Source organism: Dendropsophus ebraccatus, chromosome 4, assembly GCF_027789765.1.
Source record: "Dendropsophus ebraccatus isolate aDenEbr1 chromosome 4, aDenEbr1.pat, whole genome shotgun sequence".
Classification (NCBI taxonomy): Eukaryota; Metazoa; Chordata; class Amphibia; order Anura; family Hylidae; genus Dendropsophus; species Dendropsophus ebraccatus.
Genome location: NC_091457.1, coordinates 102697208 through 102715178, shown reverse-complemented (window position 1 = coordinate 102715178; position 17971 = coordinate 102697208). Strand labels below are relative to the sequence as shown.

General features: G+C 40.9%; 1 protein-coding gene across 4 annotated transcripts in view; it reads right to left on the bottom strand.

Moving 5' to 3' along the window:
• Positions 1–17017: 17017 nt before the first annotated feature.
• CAMKV (CaM kinase like vesicle associated) overlaps positions 17018–17971 on the bottom strand; it is an 81678-nt gene continuing 80724 nt past the window's right edge. For all 4 annotated transcript variants that reach the window (XM_069968660.1, XM_069968661.1, XM_069968663.1 and 1 more), the window contains exon 11: positions 17018–17968. In XM_069968660.1, coding sequence (XP_069824761.1) covers positions 17789–17968 — 180 coding nt within the window. In that variant the 3' untranslated portion in view covers positions 17018–17788. The remainder of the gene's footprint in view (positions 17969–17971) is intronic.

Genomic DNA, 17971 nt, shown 5'->3' with positions numbered 1-17971 from the left:
GATCCCCTCTCTAAAGACTCTGAAAGCCATGTGAAGGTTCACCATCTACATATCATATCTCTCTTTCTCCTACCTGTGAGTTTTGGCCCTCTATTCAAGAACTTGGAAGCTCTGAATGAACAGTGCTATTCCTATATAGTATGTATCCTATATTCTTATATAGGAAATGACTGCTGAGCCAGAAATTATGGTAGGGCTCAGAATAAAGTGACTATGAATAGTAAGATGGAAGATATATAACAAACCCTGTGATTATCATCAGTAACAATGCTTCATCTGTGGCTGCAATCTATAAGGAGTGGGCATTGTTTTTTTCATAAACGCCTTTGTAGAAATTCAGGGGTTCCTCCATTGTAAAAAAAAAAATCAGAGCTTCTTCCTATTTTGTTATAATAGACTTATTATACAGGCTTAGGATTGTGGGTTTATATCAATGAGTCTGAGAAGTCTTCTCTTCATCTTCCATCATCTATAATGGATGTACAGTGAACATCCATTGGATACGGCCTATCCATCAAGTATATTCATAGAATGCCAAGTTCATCTTGTGGGGGTATTTCTAGTGATCAGGAGGAGTTGCATAGGGTGCAGGATTAGATACTAACTACACTGCAAAACTCTTCCCTTACAAGTGGACTGTTTCCAGTGTCTCCAGTGTTATTGTCATTGATGGCCTTTCACATTGAAAATGGTTGAGCCTGGAGGGAAGTAGAGGATGGCTCCCATGATTGATTGTCCCTTTAGACCTCCTTCTTGACCCAAACATGCAGTTCAGAGACAAATGTGACAGATACATGAAGAGGAGAGAGCGCTCCTTGTCTTTACAATAACAGAAGTGTCTATGTAGGCGGGCAAAGTCAAGAGTGGGGGGTTCATCAAAATATCTTTTGAGAGGGAGGTCACTGAAACATGGGCTTCTTCTTCCTTTGTTCTTGTGGAAGAGTCATCTAAATATCTATAAGTAATGTCAGATACACAAAGTGAATGCTAAGAAACAGTGGGGTATGCACCTAGATGTCTGCAGGAGAGACAAAGCAGCTGGAACAGTCAGAAGCCTTGATGGAGCAGTGGATGTACATGAAGTGACACCCAGTCACGAAAGTTCCATCATTGTAGAATGAAAGGGTCTTTATCTTTCTAGAAACACTACCATCATGTTACATGTCTTTTAACAACTGTGACTTAAAAAAAAAAGGCACAAAGCCACTCCAGTCCAGACCACATTTACACACTAACGTCAAAGGCACGTCAATATCGTGAAATGGAACGTCTCTGCAGTTGCGGCAAATTTTTAATGTGCTGTTTTGATAAATTTGGTGCAGAAAGAAAACACTTGTATGGCCAAAGGTAAATTATAGACACAAGCATATTTAGAACACATTTACTTTGATAAATTACCCCCCACCACCCCATACTTTATTTAGTCACATTAAAATCCCAGCTCCTAAAATGTTTAGGTTTTAGCAATGGTCAAAGACCAGTGAGAATTGACTATAGATGATCATGGCGCCTCAACATTAAGCTGTGTAACCTGGTAGCTGCCCAAACTGATCCAGGGCCTTGTCTTTTTCATTGTTTAATGGTGTGAGACATTAGTCAGGACCATTGTAATTCCAGCATTGTAGTATAGTCTGGCTCACCTTCTTCTTTGTAAGTAGACTACACGGCAGCTGCTAGATGAGATGTCTATAATAATGGAAGCTATGATCCCCTGTAGCTCCACTTAACAATGGAAGAATAATTCCAAACATTTGCATGGCTGTAATCGTACATTAAGCAACACTTGCTTTTTGTGGATTTGACCGTTGTTGACTATCATTATCACTGTTTAAGGCCGGCAGACACAACATGGCGGTTACACTTCCTTGTGTTGCTTGTTGTCTGCTCCCATGTGTAGTCACTGATTTGGACATCCAGAGACTAGAGGCGGGTTCTCTCATTTCTGGGATTTAGGATTGGTTAGGCATGTGTGGAGCGCAGGGACCACAGCGGAAACACCTGCCTCCCCGTGATGTGGAGTTATGTGCGATTCATCGCCTTCTTTCCCATTTAATAACAGTTTGGTTTCATATTAGTGGGAAATTAATTTCTTTTTATATGTCACTGGACGCCGGTGGTGCTGGGGAGCACAGTGCACGAGGGACGCTCACACCTGTGCTTGCTGTAGACTGGATCCAGGTGCCTGGGAGCCCACGGGGACAGCATTGGGTAGGAAAATGCACCAGATTAACCCCTCCAGAGCCAGCACAGTATAGTGCAGTATGTTTCTGTACTGTACAGACGGTACCCTGCAGGGTTACGGATTGCAGTTTATATTTGTTTCAGACAATAACTTGTCTCCTTCAAGCAAAAACAGTGGGGCTCAAAGTGTGAAACAACAAGGAAGTCTGCACCTGCATTTTCACTTAGCTGTCATAAGAACACACTTCTTAGGACTGTGTGTGCTGAATATACATATGACCTTCATTTATTCTCAATTGTGCTCAGTGGAAATGACCTGTCCCTATGTCTCTGGTCATTGCCATTGGGTTATATTATTCCTGATGAATTAGTGAAGAGTCTGTCATATCCTGAACCACCGGAAATTACAATCTAGTCACATAATAATACCTCCACAATCTTCAGAAGATAATTCTGGTATCAGAATAATGGGGGTTTGAAGCTATAGGTCTCTTCCATGTTTTGTGGTCTTTGCACCATTCAACACGCTACTTGACATTTTATGGTGTCAACTGAGTTTTTGCTATTGTAGCTCTGCCAGGCATATCCTCTTTGTACTTCGCAGGCCTGATGGTTTTGGTGAACTTGCATTCAACTCAGAAAAAATTTGAGCGGCCATAGTATTTGTGCTTTTTGGCTGTAATTCCCAAAGTAATCTTCTGTCCCTTACGTTATGCTTTCACTTTCAACCACAGTTATTTCTGTGTACAGATGTTTTGCCAGTCTTTAACATAATGAGATGTGATCAAGGAAATAGTATACCGTAGCACACCCAGCAACTCTGATCACAGATATCCCGCCAGGCCCACATTACCATAAACTCCCCTATGCAATGCTGTCAGGTCTGACATATCGCGTCATTAAAACAAACACATTTTTAGAACAGCATAAGTAATAAAGTTGATTAATAGTAGTATAAGCTACATGACTTAGAGAAAAAGAACGGTGTTACTAGTGATGGCAGGGGTGTCAGAAAGACTTCAACATGATTATGTAAAAACAGGGATGTTCTAGTTTTTTTGTCCAACCCCTTTAGCTTATATCTGGAGGGCAGTGATGTCACTGCTGTATTATATAACTTGTATCTGGAGTCTCGGAATATTTCACTTAGACGGATAAACACATGCAGCACAGATATGGTTGATTTTATCTTGGTACTTGAAATAGTAATTTCCTATCAATCACAAGGAAAGCCATTTCACTTAACGGAAAAAACACAGTTGCTGCTCCATTAATGTCATTCATCCGCACTACTCTCTCATTCCTTCATAGATGGCACATTCCTGGCCACCGCCTCAGTACACTACAAAAGCTTGGCACCCTTAATCCTGGGTGTGCCATGGAATAAAGTATGAGCGACCTACAGCTTAGCACATCTAGGTCTATTCCATACCGTTTATACAGGTGGTTTACATATATAGCAGAGCCAAGTTCGTCATCATTGTCATGATTTATTATAGTTAATATTAGTTTAATTGTTAGTAATGCAGCATTCAGGGTCCAGTTTCCTGATTGGTATTCACAAACGCTGATCTTTATAGTTAATTTTTATTCTATGAAAACTTTGTGCCCCCTGAGCGGCCTTCGACATTCTGTAGCTATATTGTATCCTTCTTGTCAGCCACAACCTCCCATAGACCATAATGAGCGCCCCTGATGCAGTTTTCCCCTTTTCTTTGCTCTTTGATGCTTTTATTTTCTCCTCTGTTTTCCTTGACATCATAATTAAACATTTGCAGCCGTTTCAGTGACTGGCACAACAGCAAATCGGTCACCAATTATGCAGCCCCATTCAAATCCCCTGAGGTTTCCCATGGAGTGTTATAAAGTTCTGTGTTGTCTTCTGCTGCAGAGAATTTCATACGAAACCGACTGCAGCAGCTTTTTATGAGGGCGCTTTTATTTTTTCCTATAATTCAGTCCAGATCCCATACATGCAGGAAAAAAGTAACACCCAAATAATCTTCAGCTGCACAAAAAAGAGATCAATGTAATCACAGGAAAATTCACAGCCCAGGACTTGGCTCTGTGTCCTAACCTATACAAAGGCACAGACCAAACTCCGGTACCCTTGTATTCTGACATTTATGGAATCTGTATACGTCGTAAAGTACAATTAAATGGTAGAGCTGCTGCTCTTCTCTTATGTTGTGGTTGGGCCCCAACTTGTAGGAGTCTGAATGATCCTTTTACAGGCCTATTGCTGCATCACTGTATGATGAAATCCATGTTTAGGATGCTCCTACACGGCGCGCATACAATATACAAACCAAATTACCGGATCATTAGATGTTCATGTGCACTGGGACTGTTTGTTAGGAGAATTTTTAGATCATCCACAGTAAGTAAAGAAGAGGAGCCAGCTTATTACTTGGCAGGGTGTCTCCAGGGGCACACTTAGTGTTTGTCTTTGACTTTCATCTTCTTTTGGAAAGAAACTGCAAAGTTTCTAGGTCTGGATGTCTACAGATGACAAACTGTGAGATAAATCAGAAGAGAGAGAGCTAACAACAACATGACATGACATAGAGGGGAACTTACATGATATAGAAGGGGATGCATGGGGGGAGCTTACATGATATAGATGGGGGCAGACTGTGAACATGGAACTATATGAAGCAGAGGACTGTCATACATAACACCATTGAAATTGCACAAAGAGAGGTCTGGAAGAAATGTGAGAGGAGCAAAGAAATCTCCACCACTCAGATGTGAGTCATGTAAATTAGTCCGATGAAAATTTTTATTAAAGTACTGTATTGCCCCCAAAAGTTATACAAATCACCAATAGACACTTATGGGAAATGCTTATAAAGTGCTTTTTTCCCTGCACTTACTACTGCATCAAGGCTTCACTTCCTGGATAACATGGTGATGTCACGACCCGACTCCCAGAGCTGTGCGGGCTGTGGCTGCTGGAGAGGATGATGGCAAAGGGACACTGAGGGACACAGGGCACTGGAGGGACACTGATCATCCCTCAGCCCGCACAGCTCTGGGAGTCGGGGCATGACATTGGGGATTTGCATAACTTTTGGGGGGCAGTACAATACTTTAATAAAAATTTTCATTGGACTTTCCCTTTTAGGCTTTAATAAAGGTTTTAAAGTGGGCATCTTCCCATCACAGAAGGCTACATGGACAGAGGGGTACGTTGGCCATCAGTACAAAATGTAAATAAACCTGGGGTGGGGATGAACATGATGCAGATGTACAGTTGTATCCCGACAATGGTACAGACTGATGCCTCCATGAAAGATGATGGTAATACTTAAGAATAACCAAAAGGAAAAATCACAACAGCACAGTTCAGAAAAAATATAAGTGGGTGCTCGTCTCACCAACGGGCCCAAAGTTGGTAATTCAATCCAAGAAAAAGATACAGGTGACAGCACATCCAAGGTGAAAAAATGTTCAGTTTTAATCACACCAGTGCGCGACGTTTCGGCTACAAACAGCCTTTTTCACTGCTTGAAAAAGGCTGTTTGTAGCCGAAACGTCGCGCACTGGTGTGATTAAAACTGAACATTTTTTCACCTTGGATGTGCTGTCACCTGTATCTTTTTCTTGAATACTTAAGAATAAGTTACATATAGCATACAGTAAAAAAAAAACTGTACAATTAAAGGGATATTCCTATCTCAGCTAATCTAGGAAAAATTGTAGGGCTTGGTAGGTTAAATATATTGGCAAATTCATTTAGCAAACTACTCTCCTTCTTCTCATATTGCTGCTCTTTTACTGCCCTTTTTGACAACTCTAGGTTATCGACCACCTCTCTGCGCTAAAAGCAGTTGTCTGGCTGGTATATATATTTAGCTATAGTATACATGTTTATATATATTACATTATATATGCACTATGACCAATGCTTTTTGAGCAGAGTGGTGGTCGGTACCTTAGACAAAGAGCTGTCAGCAACAGGACGGAAAGAGCGGGCTATTAGGTGAAGAAGGCAAGTTTGCTAATTGAATAGATATGCAAAAATATTTCACTTGACGAGCCCTACAAGGTAACTATATTAGCTGAGCTGGGAATACCCCTTTAACGTAACATCTGGTGTAACTGCTGTGCCAGATCCTAGAACAGACTGTACAGGAATTCTGGGGCTGGGGCTACAGTTGTGTCCATCCCTCTATCACCAGATGAAAATGTCATGTTCTGGTTCCCCCCATGCAGTGACCACAATTCTTGGTGGAATAAGAATGCAGCAAAGGAAAAGAGTTGTGGACAATGAGTTGGAAGATGATCTGGACAAGTAGGGGATGTGAAAAGAGGGAACAGATGGAAGACAAATTGCTTGGATGAGCTACCACAGCAGGATGGGAGGCCCTGGCAGACTAGTCCACTGGACAATGACATCCTTGGGATCAGGGCAAAGGATACAGATAGAGCAGCCTTAGCGTAAAGAAACAGGATGTGCTTCTCAGTGTCTGTAATGAGAGTCACAGTGTCTTCAAAAGAACATAGATCCCTGGAACCTTAGTTCGGAGTTGTCCTGTGAACTTTTAGCATTTACCCATCTCTGAGTTCTTTTGGTTTCTGACTTAAAGGAGTTATCAAGTTATCCTATTCTCTGTTTGTGTACATTATTGCCACTCTGTCTTATTGAAGTGAATGGAGCTGAATTGTAATACCACCTAAAACCTGACTACAAGTGTGGTGCTGCTTTTAAAGAAAACAGCTGTGTCTTTAAACGTTACAGACTTCTGTGCAAGAATCAGGAAGTTCTTGATGAGCAGGGGACAGATAAGAGAACAAGACTGATATTAGAGTGTCACAACCTGCAGCTGGATTTTAGTGGACCCCACAGGAATCCTGAGAGTGGAGCATGTGAACCATCTTGTAGGTATTATTAGGACAGGGAATGACAGTTCAGTTGCAGCATTAATACAGCTTTGAATGGCCATAAGTATTTGGGTGCAGAGCAACAATATTGTATAAGCATGGTATAGTTAATATTTCACTAAAAAGTATCTCCTTATTTAAGCATTGTTAGTTTTTAGCTCAAGTAGCTCATACTTGAGAGTAGTAGAATATGTTGGAATTTATAAACACAAAGTTAAAGCATTAGGATGGAAAAAGGTGACAAATGGCTGCTGTTATTGCCAATGTAAACAGTGACTCCAATAATGATAGAACAAGGTCCTGTAAATAACAGGAAGATCCAGAATACCAAGGGACTCAATGGATGAAAACAAGAGGCTAAACATAAACAGAAGACACTGCAGGTACAAAAAAGGCACGGAGAGGAGGATGATGCATAGAAGCCAGGACATGAGACATCAACATTGATTGATTGATTGATTGATTGATTGATGCGTATAGAGGGATGTAGATTATAGGGTGGATGAAGGACTGAGCTGACCGGATGATTTCAGCAAGATTGATGTGACAGAGATGGACAAATACAGTGAAGGGAAGATAATTAGAGATGCTCAGCAGGAGATAAAAGAGTTATTAGTGTGGGTGGTGTAAATGGTTCCCCTGGGGGTGGTGATGAATGAAGATGAATAAGGTAAAATTAAATCCATTCATGAATTCTATATGCTGAGTGAATAAATCTAAAGCTGGAAGCATTAAATGAAAATGCGGTAAACCGTGGATTACTGGTGCTGTGACCATGCTTAGTAACCATTGATACATGTGACTAACCACATGGAGTGGCTACAGTTATTCTGCATATTACAAACTTTAGAGATCTTTGCCTGGTTTTTAGTCAATGGGAAAACATAAAGATTTATAATGCATCAACCTGAGAAAAGAATTCAGCTCTGGGACACTATGTCTGCAGGACCCAGCAGGTCTCAATTATGAGGCTGATGCCCTCAATCCTGTATCACAGCATAGCTGTGTAATTATGCTGCCATCTTGTGGCCACAAGAAGACATTGTTATGTATAATGTATCACTGAGAAACCGGGGCCTACTGCCTATTGGGACCCCTGCCAAATTACTCCTGTCCTTGTTTTTGTAGTTTGTGCAAAGCGAGCACCTATACTAGCTACATACATAATATATAATATCATAATTAAAGATACAGAATACATGTAGAGCACAGGCTAACAATGTGTAGACTCATAACAATCAAATAGTTCATGGCATTTGGTGCAGCCATGTGGCTATTCAAGCCACTTGATAATAGGATCTGTCTTTGACACCTGTCATTGTGAGATCGTGTTTACTGCTAGTCTCTGGATGATTTATGCATTAAAGGTTTTTTTTTTTCCAAGCTGTAAATATTGTTAGGGATTTGACATTGATTTCTGCATGGATTCCATAAAGAAACCTGCATCAAATCCAATAACAATCAGCAACTCATGTGTATTAATTAAATAGCTAGTTAGTAGCAAAATAGTTAATCTGTTCAGAAATTACAATGAAAAAATCCTGTAGATTTACACACGGCAGAAATTCATGGACCAGGCACAGATTTCCTCTTGTAACGACATGAAGGAATAAAGGGGTTTTCTGGAACTCCAATAAAGCAAAACCATACCAACTTCGCTGAACCCCTAAACGTCTCTGAACGTAAAAGTACGTCCTGGCCGCCTGTCACCAGATGACCCTGGGTGTCCCGAGTGGAGCACGCTTCATAGCAGGTGGGGGCTGGCTGCATTCAGCAACCGGGCCCTCATCGTTAATGACGGGCTGCACGATCACGTTGTAGCCTGTTATTAACCCCTTAAGTGCAGCGATCGAGCAGCTCCTGTCACTTATCGATCGGGATCCCCGCAGTGTGACTGCGGGGGTCACAACTGCTGTGTCGGACAGCAGGAGGTCTCTTACCTTCCTCCGTGCGGTCCAATCGGCACTCTGCTCATTGACTCTGCCACAGGCAAGCTCAATGAGCAGAGCGCCTATTACACTGATCAATGCTATGCCTATGGCATAGCAATGATCAGTGTTTACAATCTAATGACTGCAAGTAAAAGTACCCCAGGGGGGCTTAAAATTCGTGTAAAAAAAAAAAAGTAAAAATGTTTTTAAAAATACCCTAAAGCCCCTCCCCTACTAAAAGTTAAAATCACCCCCATCCCATAATATAAATAAAACATAAAAATAATAATATAAATAATATATAATATATAATATAATATATAATAATTATATTATATATAATATAATATATAATAATATAAATATAAAATAATAATAATAACAATAAAAATAATGAAATAAATAAACATATTATATACTGTAGCATGCGTAATTGTCCAATCTATTCATATATAACAATTGTCATCCTGTATGGCATAAAAGAAGGAGGTAAAAAGCTCCAGGATTACCAATTTTTTGTTACATTATATATAAGAAAAATTAATAAAAAGTGATCAAAGTGTCCGTATGGTATTAATAAAAACTAGAGATCGTGGTGCAAGAAATGACGCTCCGTGGGTAAAAAACTAAAACCGTTATAAGCGTCACAATAGGACCATTTTTCTAATAATTAATTGCACAAAAAAAAAGGATTTCAATATAAAAAAAAAACATTACAAAATCTGTGTAAACCTCCATATGGTTGTGTTCAGACTGACCTATAGAATAATGTTACCATGTTGCTTTTACCATATAGTGCATTATGTAGACACAGGAACCCCCAAAAGTTACCATATTGCATTCTTTTTTTTCCAATTTCACCAATTTTTATTTTCATAACTAATATTTTGGGGTTCTGTCATACATGTTATGGTAGATTTAAAGCCACCATTACAAAGTACACCTATTCCTGAAAAAAACATAGCCCTGTAGATACAAAAATGAAAGTGTTTGAGCTCTTAGAAGGGGAGGAGGGAAAAATGAAATGCAAAAATGAAAATCGGCGCGGTCCAATGGGTCATTAAGGGCTTGGTCCTTAATCTTTGCAATACAATCGGGCTTGAACATCAATCACCACTGCTGCTTTTAGTCCCAGTTCAGCACCGCTTGTATCTAAGCTCAAGCCCTGTCTATTGAGTGATGTCAAGACCTCTGACCAGCCCCTGCAGCCCAATTTTCCACCTCTCCCGAGTCCATGCAGCCTTGTCAAATACACATATGTATCTGCTTGTTTTTACTTCTGGGCTAAAACAAAACTTTATTGGGACATTTAGGAAAGAATCAGGTGCGTTTATACCATGCTGCCTTGCACTAAATCATGCCACTAGTAGAGAAGCAGACAGGGAATGAATACAGAAAATCTGCAGTTTGTGAACATACCCTAAATAAAACATTCTTTAGCAGCTCCGGGCAGGGGATTAGCAAGAGTGTTCTAGAAAGGAAGTAGACTGTGTGTTAAAGGGGAACTCCAGATAAGGAAAACTTTCTTTTTTTAAAAAAAGCACATTGAAAGTTATATAGATAGCCACACTGGTAGCCGATTGACATCCAGGAAGTGAAGAAAACTGGCCTCTGTGCCAATCCACTTTGTCTCCTGCTCCCTCTGCTCCCCCCCCCCCCCCTCCCCTTATAAGACAAAGATTATGTGCCTCTGTGTCACATTGTGTGTGTTTGCTAATGATGCAGACAGGGGGCAGGGCGTGATGTCACAGGGGGCTTGGATGGATCCCCCAATCCCCTGAGTGATTCACCATCTTTGACCGGCCTCTTTAGCCTTTAGCCTACACCTGAGCAGGCAAGGAGTGACAGAAGCAGCTGCTGCAACTTCACTGATTGTGCAAAAGTCTACAGTGAAATTAGGGCTATGTTCACACATGTTGGAGTTTTATTGCAGTACTGCAGTATCTTCACAAAGATGATGCAGTAATACAGTTAAATGATGCACAAAGGATCAGAGCCGACACTGCCGTATATCCCATGTAAGATAGTATCGGATAAAGTCCTTATTGTGGAGCTCACGGTTAAAGACAAAAGATGCTTGATCATAATAGAGATGAAAAGAAAAAAAATTAAATTAAATTCAAAAGGTTCTTTAGTCCAATATCGGTGTTACAGGTAGAGAATACAGCGTGCTATGTGAGTGTTTCAGGTAGAGAATACAGTGTGCTGTGTGGTGTTACAGGTAGAGAATACAGCGTGCTGTGTGGTGTTACAGGTAAAGAATACAGCATGCTGTGTGGTGTTACAGGTAGAGAATACAGTGTGCTGTGTGGTGTTACAGGTAGTAACTGTGCTGTGTGGTGTTACAGGTAGAGAATACAGCGTGCTGTGTGGTGTTACAGGTAGAGAATACAGCGTGCTGTGTGGTGTTACAGGTAGAGAATACAGCGAGCTGTGTGGTGTTACAGGTAGAGAATACAGCGTGCTGTGTGGTGTTACAGGTAGAGAATACAGCGTGCTGTGTCGTGTTACAGGTAGAGAATACAGTGTGCTGTGTGGTGTTACAGGTAGAGAATACATAGTGCTGTGTGGTGTTACAGATAGAGAATACAGCGTGCTGTGTGGTGTTACAGGTAGTAACTGTGTGCTGTGTGGGTGGGAACACAATGACATGATAAAGTACTGCAAATAATTCAGTAACACAATAAAACTGCAATGTGTGAACAAAGCTTAGATGTTCTTCAACAGTTTTTAGGGGGAAATGGGCATTCTGGAAGCTGTAGTACAGTATACAACTGCTCAACCAGAAAGTATAGCCACACAATACAGAACAAAACCCCCCAAAGCAAATGGATTTTTAGTAGTTTTAAAACTGTGTTAGACAGGTAAGCAATGCTATATGCTGTGCTTCTGCAGCAGGTTTATTTTATTTTTTTTACCTCTACCTGGAGTTCCTCTTTAAAGAGGGAAAACAATGCATTGTGGATATTGTATTCAGCAGCAACTCAACTTGTAAATAGGTATTTCTGACATTTGCTGATAAGAGGTACAGATACATGAAACAAATGTATTTTTGGTTGTCTCAGAACTGGGGTAGACAGATAAGAAATGCTATATGGTTCTGCATGATTTTTTTTGGGTTTTTACTGAGGTCGGAGTATCCCTATATAGAGAAGTGCAATATACTTACCTGGTAATTTCTGCACCGCTCTGTCACCTCTTGTTACTAGTGATGATGTGTCATCCTTTCATGAGGTCACAAATGAATCCTACTATAACTATAATTTAATATAAACAGAGCTAATCTTATTGTAATTAATCATTCTTTGCATTTACTATGGTTATTATCACTGTGATTATTGATTCAAACGTATCATTATACAAGAATATGTCTAACTTATACCAGCTGTAAATAAATTATATGGATAAAAGCACAGGGATGCCTACACATTACATCAACAGGAGTTTTAGAGATTCCCATTCTAAATAAATGAGAATTAAAGGGGAAGGAGAGGTTGGTGTAAACATAACAATAAAGTTATTGTCATCTGTCCTGGTTCCCACTGGCCTCCTCTATTTCCTGGTTTCTGAAAGTGAACACTCAGCCAATCATTGACTGAGGCAGGATACAACTGCAGCCATGGAGACCAGCGGGGGATTGGGAGTAGAGTTGATCGAACCTCAGGAAATCCTCAGTTCGATCGAACTTGAACATTCACAAACCTTCTGCATTTGATTGCTGATGCCTTCCTGGTCCATGGGGAAGGGGGAGAGTGCCTGGGTACCGCCTGGAATTCCGTGATTCAGCCTAGGTAATAGGCTGAATCCCGGAATTCCAGGCGGTAGCGGGCAGTCTCCTCCTGCCTCCAGGGAATGGGATGGGTGAGAATAACCTTTACGTCACCTTTTACTTTTTATCACTTTTTATTTGAAAGGACAGCCCCAACAAAAATTTGGAGTTGGTCCATTCTTTGCAGTTACAACTACTCTTCTGGAAAGACTTTCTACAAGATTTTGAAGCGAAACAGTGGCCCATCGATTCAGAAGAGCATTTGTGAGGTCAAACCCTGATGTTAGGGCCCTATTACATGGAGTGATAATCTGCCAAATCTCGCGGATTCATCAGATCATCATTTTGTGTAATAAAGACAATGATCAGCTGACATCATAGGCTTATTGTGTCTTTAGGTTGTGAGTAGAGATGAGCGAACATCGAGCATGCTCGAGTCGATCCGAACCCGAACTTTCGGCATTTGATTAGCGGTGGCTGCTGAAGTTGGATAAAGCCATATAGCTATGTGGAAATCATGGATATAGTCATTGGCTGTATCCGTGTTTTCCAGACAACCTTAGAGCTTTATCCAAGTTCAGCAGCCCCAGCTAATCAAATACGGAACGTTCAGGTTCGGATGACTCGAACCCGAACCCGGTTCGCTCATCTCTAGTCGTAACCTAAAATCATCAGCTGGTGGACGTGCACTGCTATGTGCAATAGCAATACATGGCCAAGTTCATACATATCTGTGCACGCTCCTTGATGGTTCTGTCTGCTCCCTGGTACCTTCCTGTCTTCTGCCTGGACTGCAAAGCCGGCCTCTAAAGTGACAGGCCGCTCAGCCAAGAAGCCAAGACCAGGCAGAAAACTAAAAGGTAACAGGGAGCAGGCAGAAGCATCGGGGAGTGTCGTCAGGTATGTATAAACTTTACTAGGCAAGGGCTGCACGGACATTGCCAAAAATGTACCTGCAGCCCTTGCTGCATAATGGTTGAGCCGTGTAATAGACTCAGTAAAAAAGCAATGATCTAGCGGATCGGCACTCATTTACATTATTGATCGAGCTGGATAATACTGTACGTCACTTAAGCAAGATGGCCTTGCTTGCAATCTCTTTTCTAGTGTATCCAGAACTTATGTGGGTTAGGATCAGGGCTAGTGCATACGCCAGTCAATTTCTTAAACAACAGAGTCACCCAACCATGCCTTAATGGAATTTGCTTTGTGAATTGGGACACAATTATACTGGAACAGAAAAGGGCCTTCCCCAAAGCTTTACCATAGGAAAAAGTTTCCAAAACGACTTGCTCGCTCAGCTGTCTGTCAATATCTGCCAACAGAGGACTGATCTGCAATCAGATATAGTTGAATTTCCCAGCCTGTGTTGGAGCTGTAATCTAGGGGTAAATCATCTAGGAAACACTAGCAGATCTTTCTTTGGTAGTAATCCACTGATGGAAATGAAATATAGGTCTTTATTTTTTCTTTTTTTTTCTCATTATTGTATCATTTTTAACAACACAAATAATTCACAATCAGGTCAAAATTAATTTATTTTTTTTAATACAATTTTGAGAAAAATAAATAACTATATGTATTTTTTCATCATTGTTTAAAAAAAAATTAAAATAATTTGCACCTGACTGGGAAATCTTTGCACTTTTAAAAATGATACAATAATGAAGGGAAAAAAAGAAAAAATAACTATATTTTATTTCCATTAGGGGACTCAAACCAAAGAAAGAGCTGTTGGTGTTCTCTAGACAGGTGAGCTACCCATAGACCACAGCTTCAACACATTTGGGCTCAGAGATTCAACTATATTGAGTGTTTCTTTCAGACATAAACTGCCTACAGAGGACTGATCTGCAATCGGAGACACTGGCTGACAGCTGAGCGAGCAGGATGCTGGACAGCATTGATTATTAATGAAGAAGAGGAAGGAGGACAGAGTGGTGAGATGTGCCAGAGTGTGGCACGAATGCTGAGCCACAACTCCTCTTTGACTCTTCATTACTGTAGGAGACACAAGTGCATAATCCACTGCATGGACAAATTACCAAAAGGTAACATGCCTACAAGGGGACTGCCAGCTACACCACTCTGTCAGCACCTCAGGTAGTGCCTGGGTGCTGATAGATTCCCTTTAGGATTTATCATGAACAGAACTGCGGAGCCTAGGCCAACTCCTGAAGGACAGCCAATAATTCTCCAACAAACTATTATAGTTCACACAGTGCAGTCAGGCAGGTAATACCTAATCCATCAGTCTGTCAGAGAAGCGCAAATCATCACTCTACAGAAGACATTTCCACTGCTTCAGGGATGGTGTGCTTCACACCACTCCACCTGATGCTTGGCATTATGCTTGATGGTGTAAGTGTTGCATGCTGCTGCTTGGCCAGGGAAACTCAGGCTACAAGACTTCCGCTTTCCAGAGCTTCTGCTGATTGTAATGCTAGATGAGCGTTAGTGACTTTTATGTACTTTGCACTTTAGTACTTGGTGAACGTATTCTGTAAGTTTACATGGTGTCCATTTTATGGTTAAGTTATTGTGGTCTCCAAATAATGCAACTCACAGTTGATGGTGTAAAATCTAGGAAGGAAGTAATTTCAATGGCATCCTATTAAGGTAAATTCACAGTCAATAGATTTGCTGCCAAGTTTTCTGTAATTGAAAATGAGTTCCATTCAAATGAATGATGATGTTTTACATGAAAAGTACAGCCGCAGGAATTTCTGCTACGAATCTACTTATGAAGTGTGAAATTACCCTTACAATACCACTCTTAAATTCAGAGGGCCATTTCACAAATGTTTGTAAAGGCAGACGGCATTGGTAGGTGCTGGGTTTTATACAACTGTGGCAATGGAAAACAATAAAACATACACATTCAGTGATTAGGTATTATAATTATAATAGATAGATAGAGAGATAAATGTGCAACAATGCCCAGCTTATACTTGTGTGGTCTACATTTCTATCTATAATTGGATGGTTAGGTTATATTAGGATAACCTGTATACTCTGGCTATATCCTGAGGAATTACTAGGCTTTATGGCCATATTCCAATAGATTATACAAGAAACACCACATAGATATAAAAATATCCTCATGATCAGACACAGTAGTAACTTACTGTAACATCACTAAACATTTTAAGCTCTCCCTGTCGCTCTCTGGTCAGCTGCACTTTTGCTTCCATGTGACTTAATGTCCATAATCCTCAGAGAGACCTTTTAGCCCCATCTGGTTAAAGTCTGAGAAATCCCTTTTAAAGATATGTAATGTATGAGTTATGTAAGGATCAGATGACAAATCATGCCGCGCTCCTCATTTTGTTATATACATGAAGCTCATAATCTTAAAGTGTCACTGTCGTGAAATTTTTTTTTGCAGAAATCAATAGTCCAGGCGATTTTAAGAAACTTTGTAATTGGGTTTATTATCCGAAAAATGCATTTTTATCATGAAAAAGCAGTTTGAAGCTCTCCCCCCTGTCTTCATTGTTCTCCTATGGAGAGAGCTAAAGAAAAGACCAAAACAGGACAACAAAGAGTTAATCTACAAATCCCTCACGGGATATCTCCTGTGACAGTCACCAGTGACCTGTCTGAGCTCGGATTACAGCTGTCACCCAGCTCCCTGCCTGTAATCCTCTGTTATCTGCTTTCTGCTGCCGGCTAACTCCCTCCTTCCTCCTCCCCCCTCCCCTCTCCCTAGAGCAGACAGGGTACGTCTCCTGCAACAAGTCACAATTTTCAGATTTTTCAGAGTGGATGAAAAAAAGGAAGGAGGGGGGGACCTGGGAAAAGGCTTTTTACATGCAGATAATGGCAGATTTGGCTAATAAACCCAATTACAAAGTTTCTTAAAATCGCCTGGACTATTGATTTCTGCAAAAAAAAAATATACGACAGTGACTCTTTAAAGGGAAACTAGTCTAATAGCTTGAAAGAAAACATTTCATGAGGCTGAAATTGGTTAACCGATAGGGCAGGTTTCAATATATTGGGAACAATTTTTTGCTCCATTGATACTACTGAATGCCCATGGGAGATGGTGCTTGGTACTTTACCAGGAGGGAAGGGACTTAGCTGCCAGTCGTCATACACACAATGCATTGTACATATTTAGCACATGGTTTACATTGGTTACAACTTGCTATAAATCAGTGTTGCACCCCTCCCCACATCATGGAGACAGCAACAACTGGGATATGCAGCACATTTATTCAAAGAAAGCTTACAAAACACATGGGAAAGGTCTGTACATTATGTGTCCCCAAGTGGGGCACAATTGGGGTTCAGAAAGGGATGAGGAAACAAAGAGGCAATCTGGAGAAATAAGTTTTTACGTATAATACACCTTAGGCTTAAAGTGGACCTAATAAACCTGCAGTCCTGCACTAAGGAGTGCTATGGCTCTCATCTTTCTACACTCCATCCTCCAAGGTATGGGAGCAGAAGCCATTTTATAACGCTCATTATGAATACAAGTGAGGGTATAGTAAGGAAATGCCACAAAGAGGCACTATAGAGACTGCTAAAAATTACTTATATTTAAAAAGTTTCAGTTATAAACTTTGATCATTTTTAAATAGATCTATATTAACTTATTATAAGAGGTCCACTTTAATTATGGCAGTCGAGGAGAGGCGATCATGAGGGTGCAAGGCGCGGTCATTTATCTAGCATCATAACGAAGGGGGGGATGAGGGAAAATAACTTTCCTCTAACAGTGCATAAATCTCTAGCAACTAAGGGAATGCGGAATAAAAATAAAGGCTCTGCTCTAGCAGTGATGGGGTTAGTGGGGCAATGAAATGGGAGTCAGTGCTGCATTTCTGCCTAGCAATCGACGGGTCTGGCATCGTTCTGCGCTGCAATCAGGTGCAGATCTCTCTGGCAGCGACAATGTTAATGACATGACTGCAGAGAACCCCTCCCAAGCGGAGGGGAAGGAAGGGTAATGAGAGTATGCTCTGCGGTGAAGAGGGTGTTGGGTTGTTTGCTCTCCTCTCCCAGACTCTCAGCCGGTTCCGTCTGGAGATGGAGTAAGCAGAGTTGGAGTGTCCCCAGCTGGTGTACTGGCTGGGGTTGCCAGCTCTGGCGTCCTCTCATTCTCGTTGGATGGAGAAGGGGTTTTGGACTCTGGTGTCTGTTCTGGAGCTCTCAGCCTCTTCATCATGGTGGTCACTCTTACGGCTTTCTG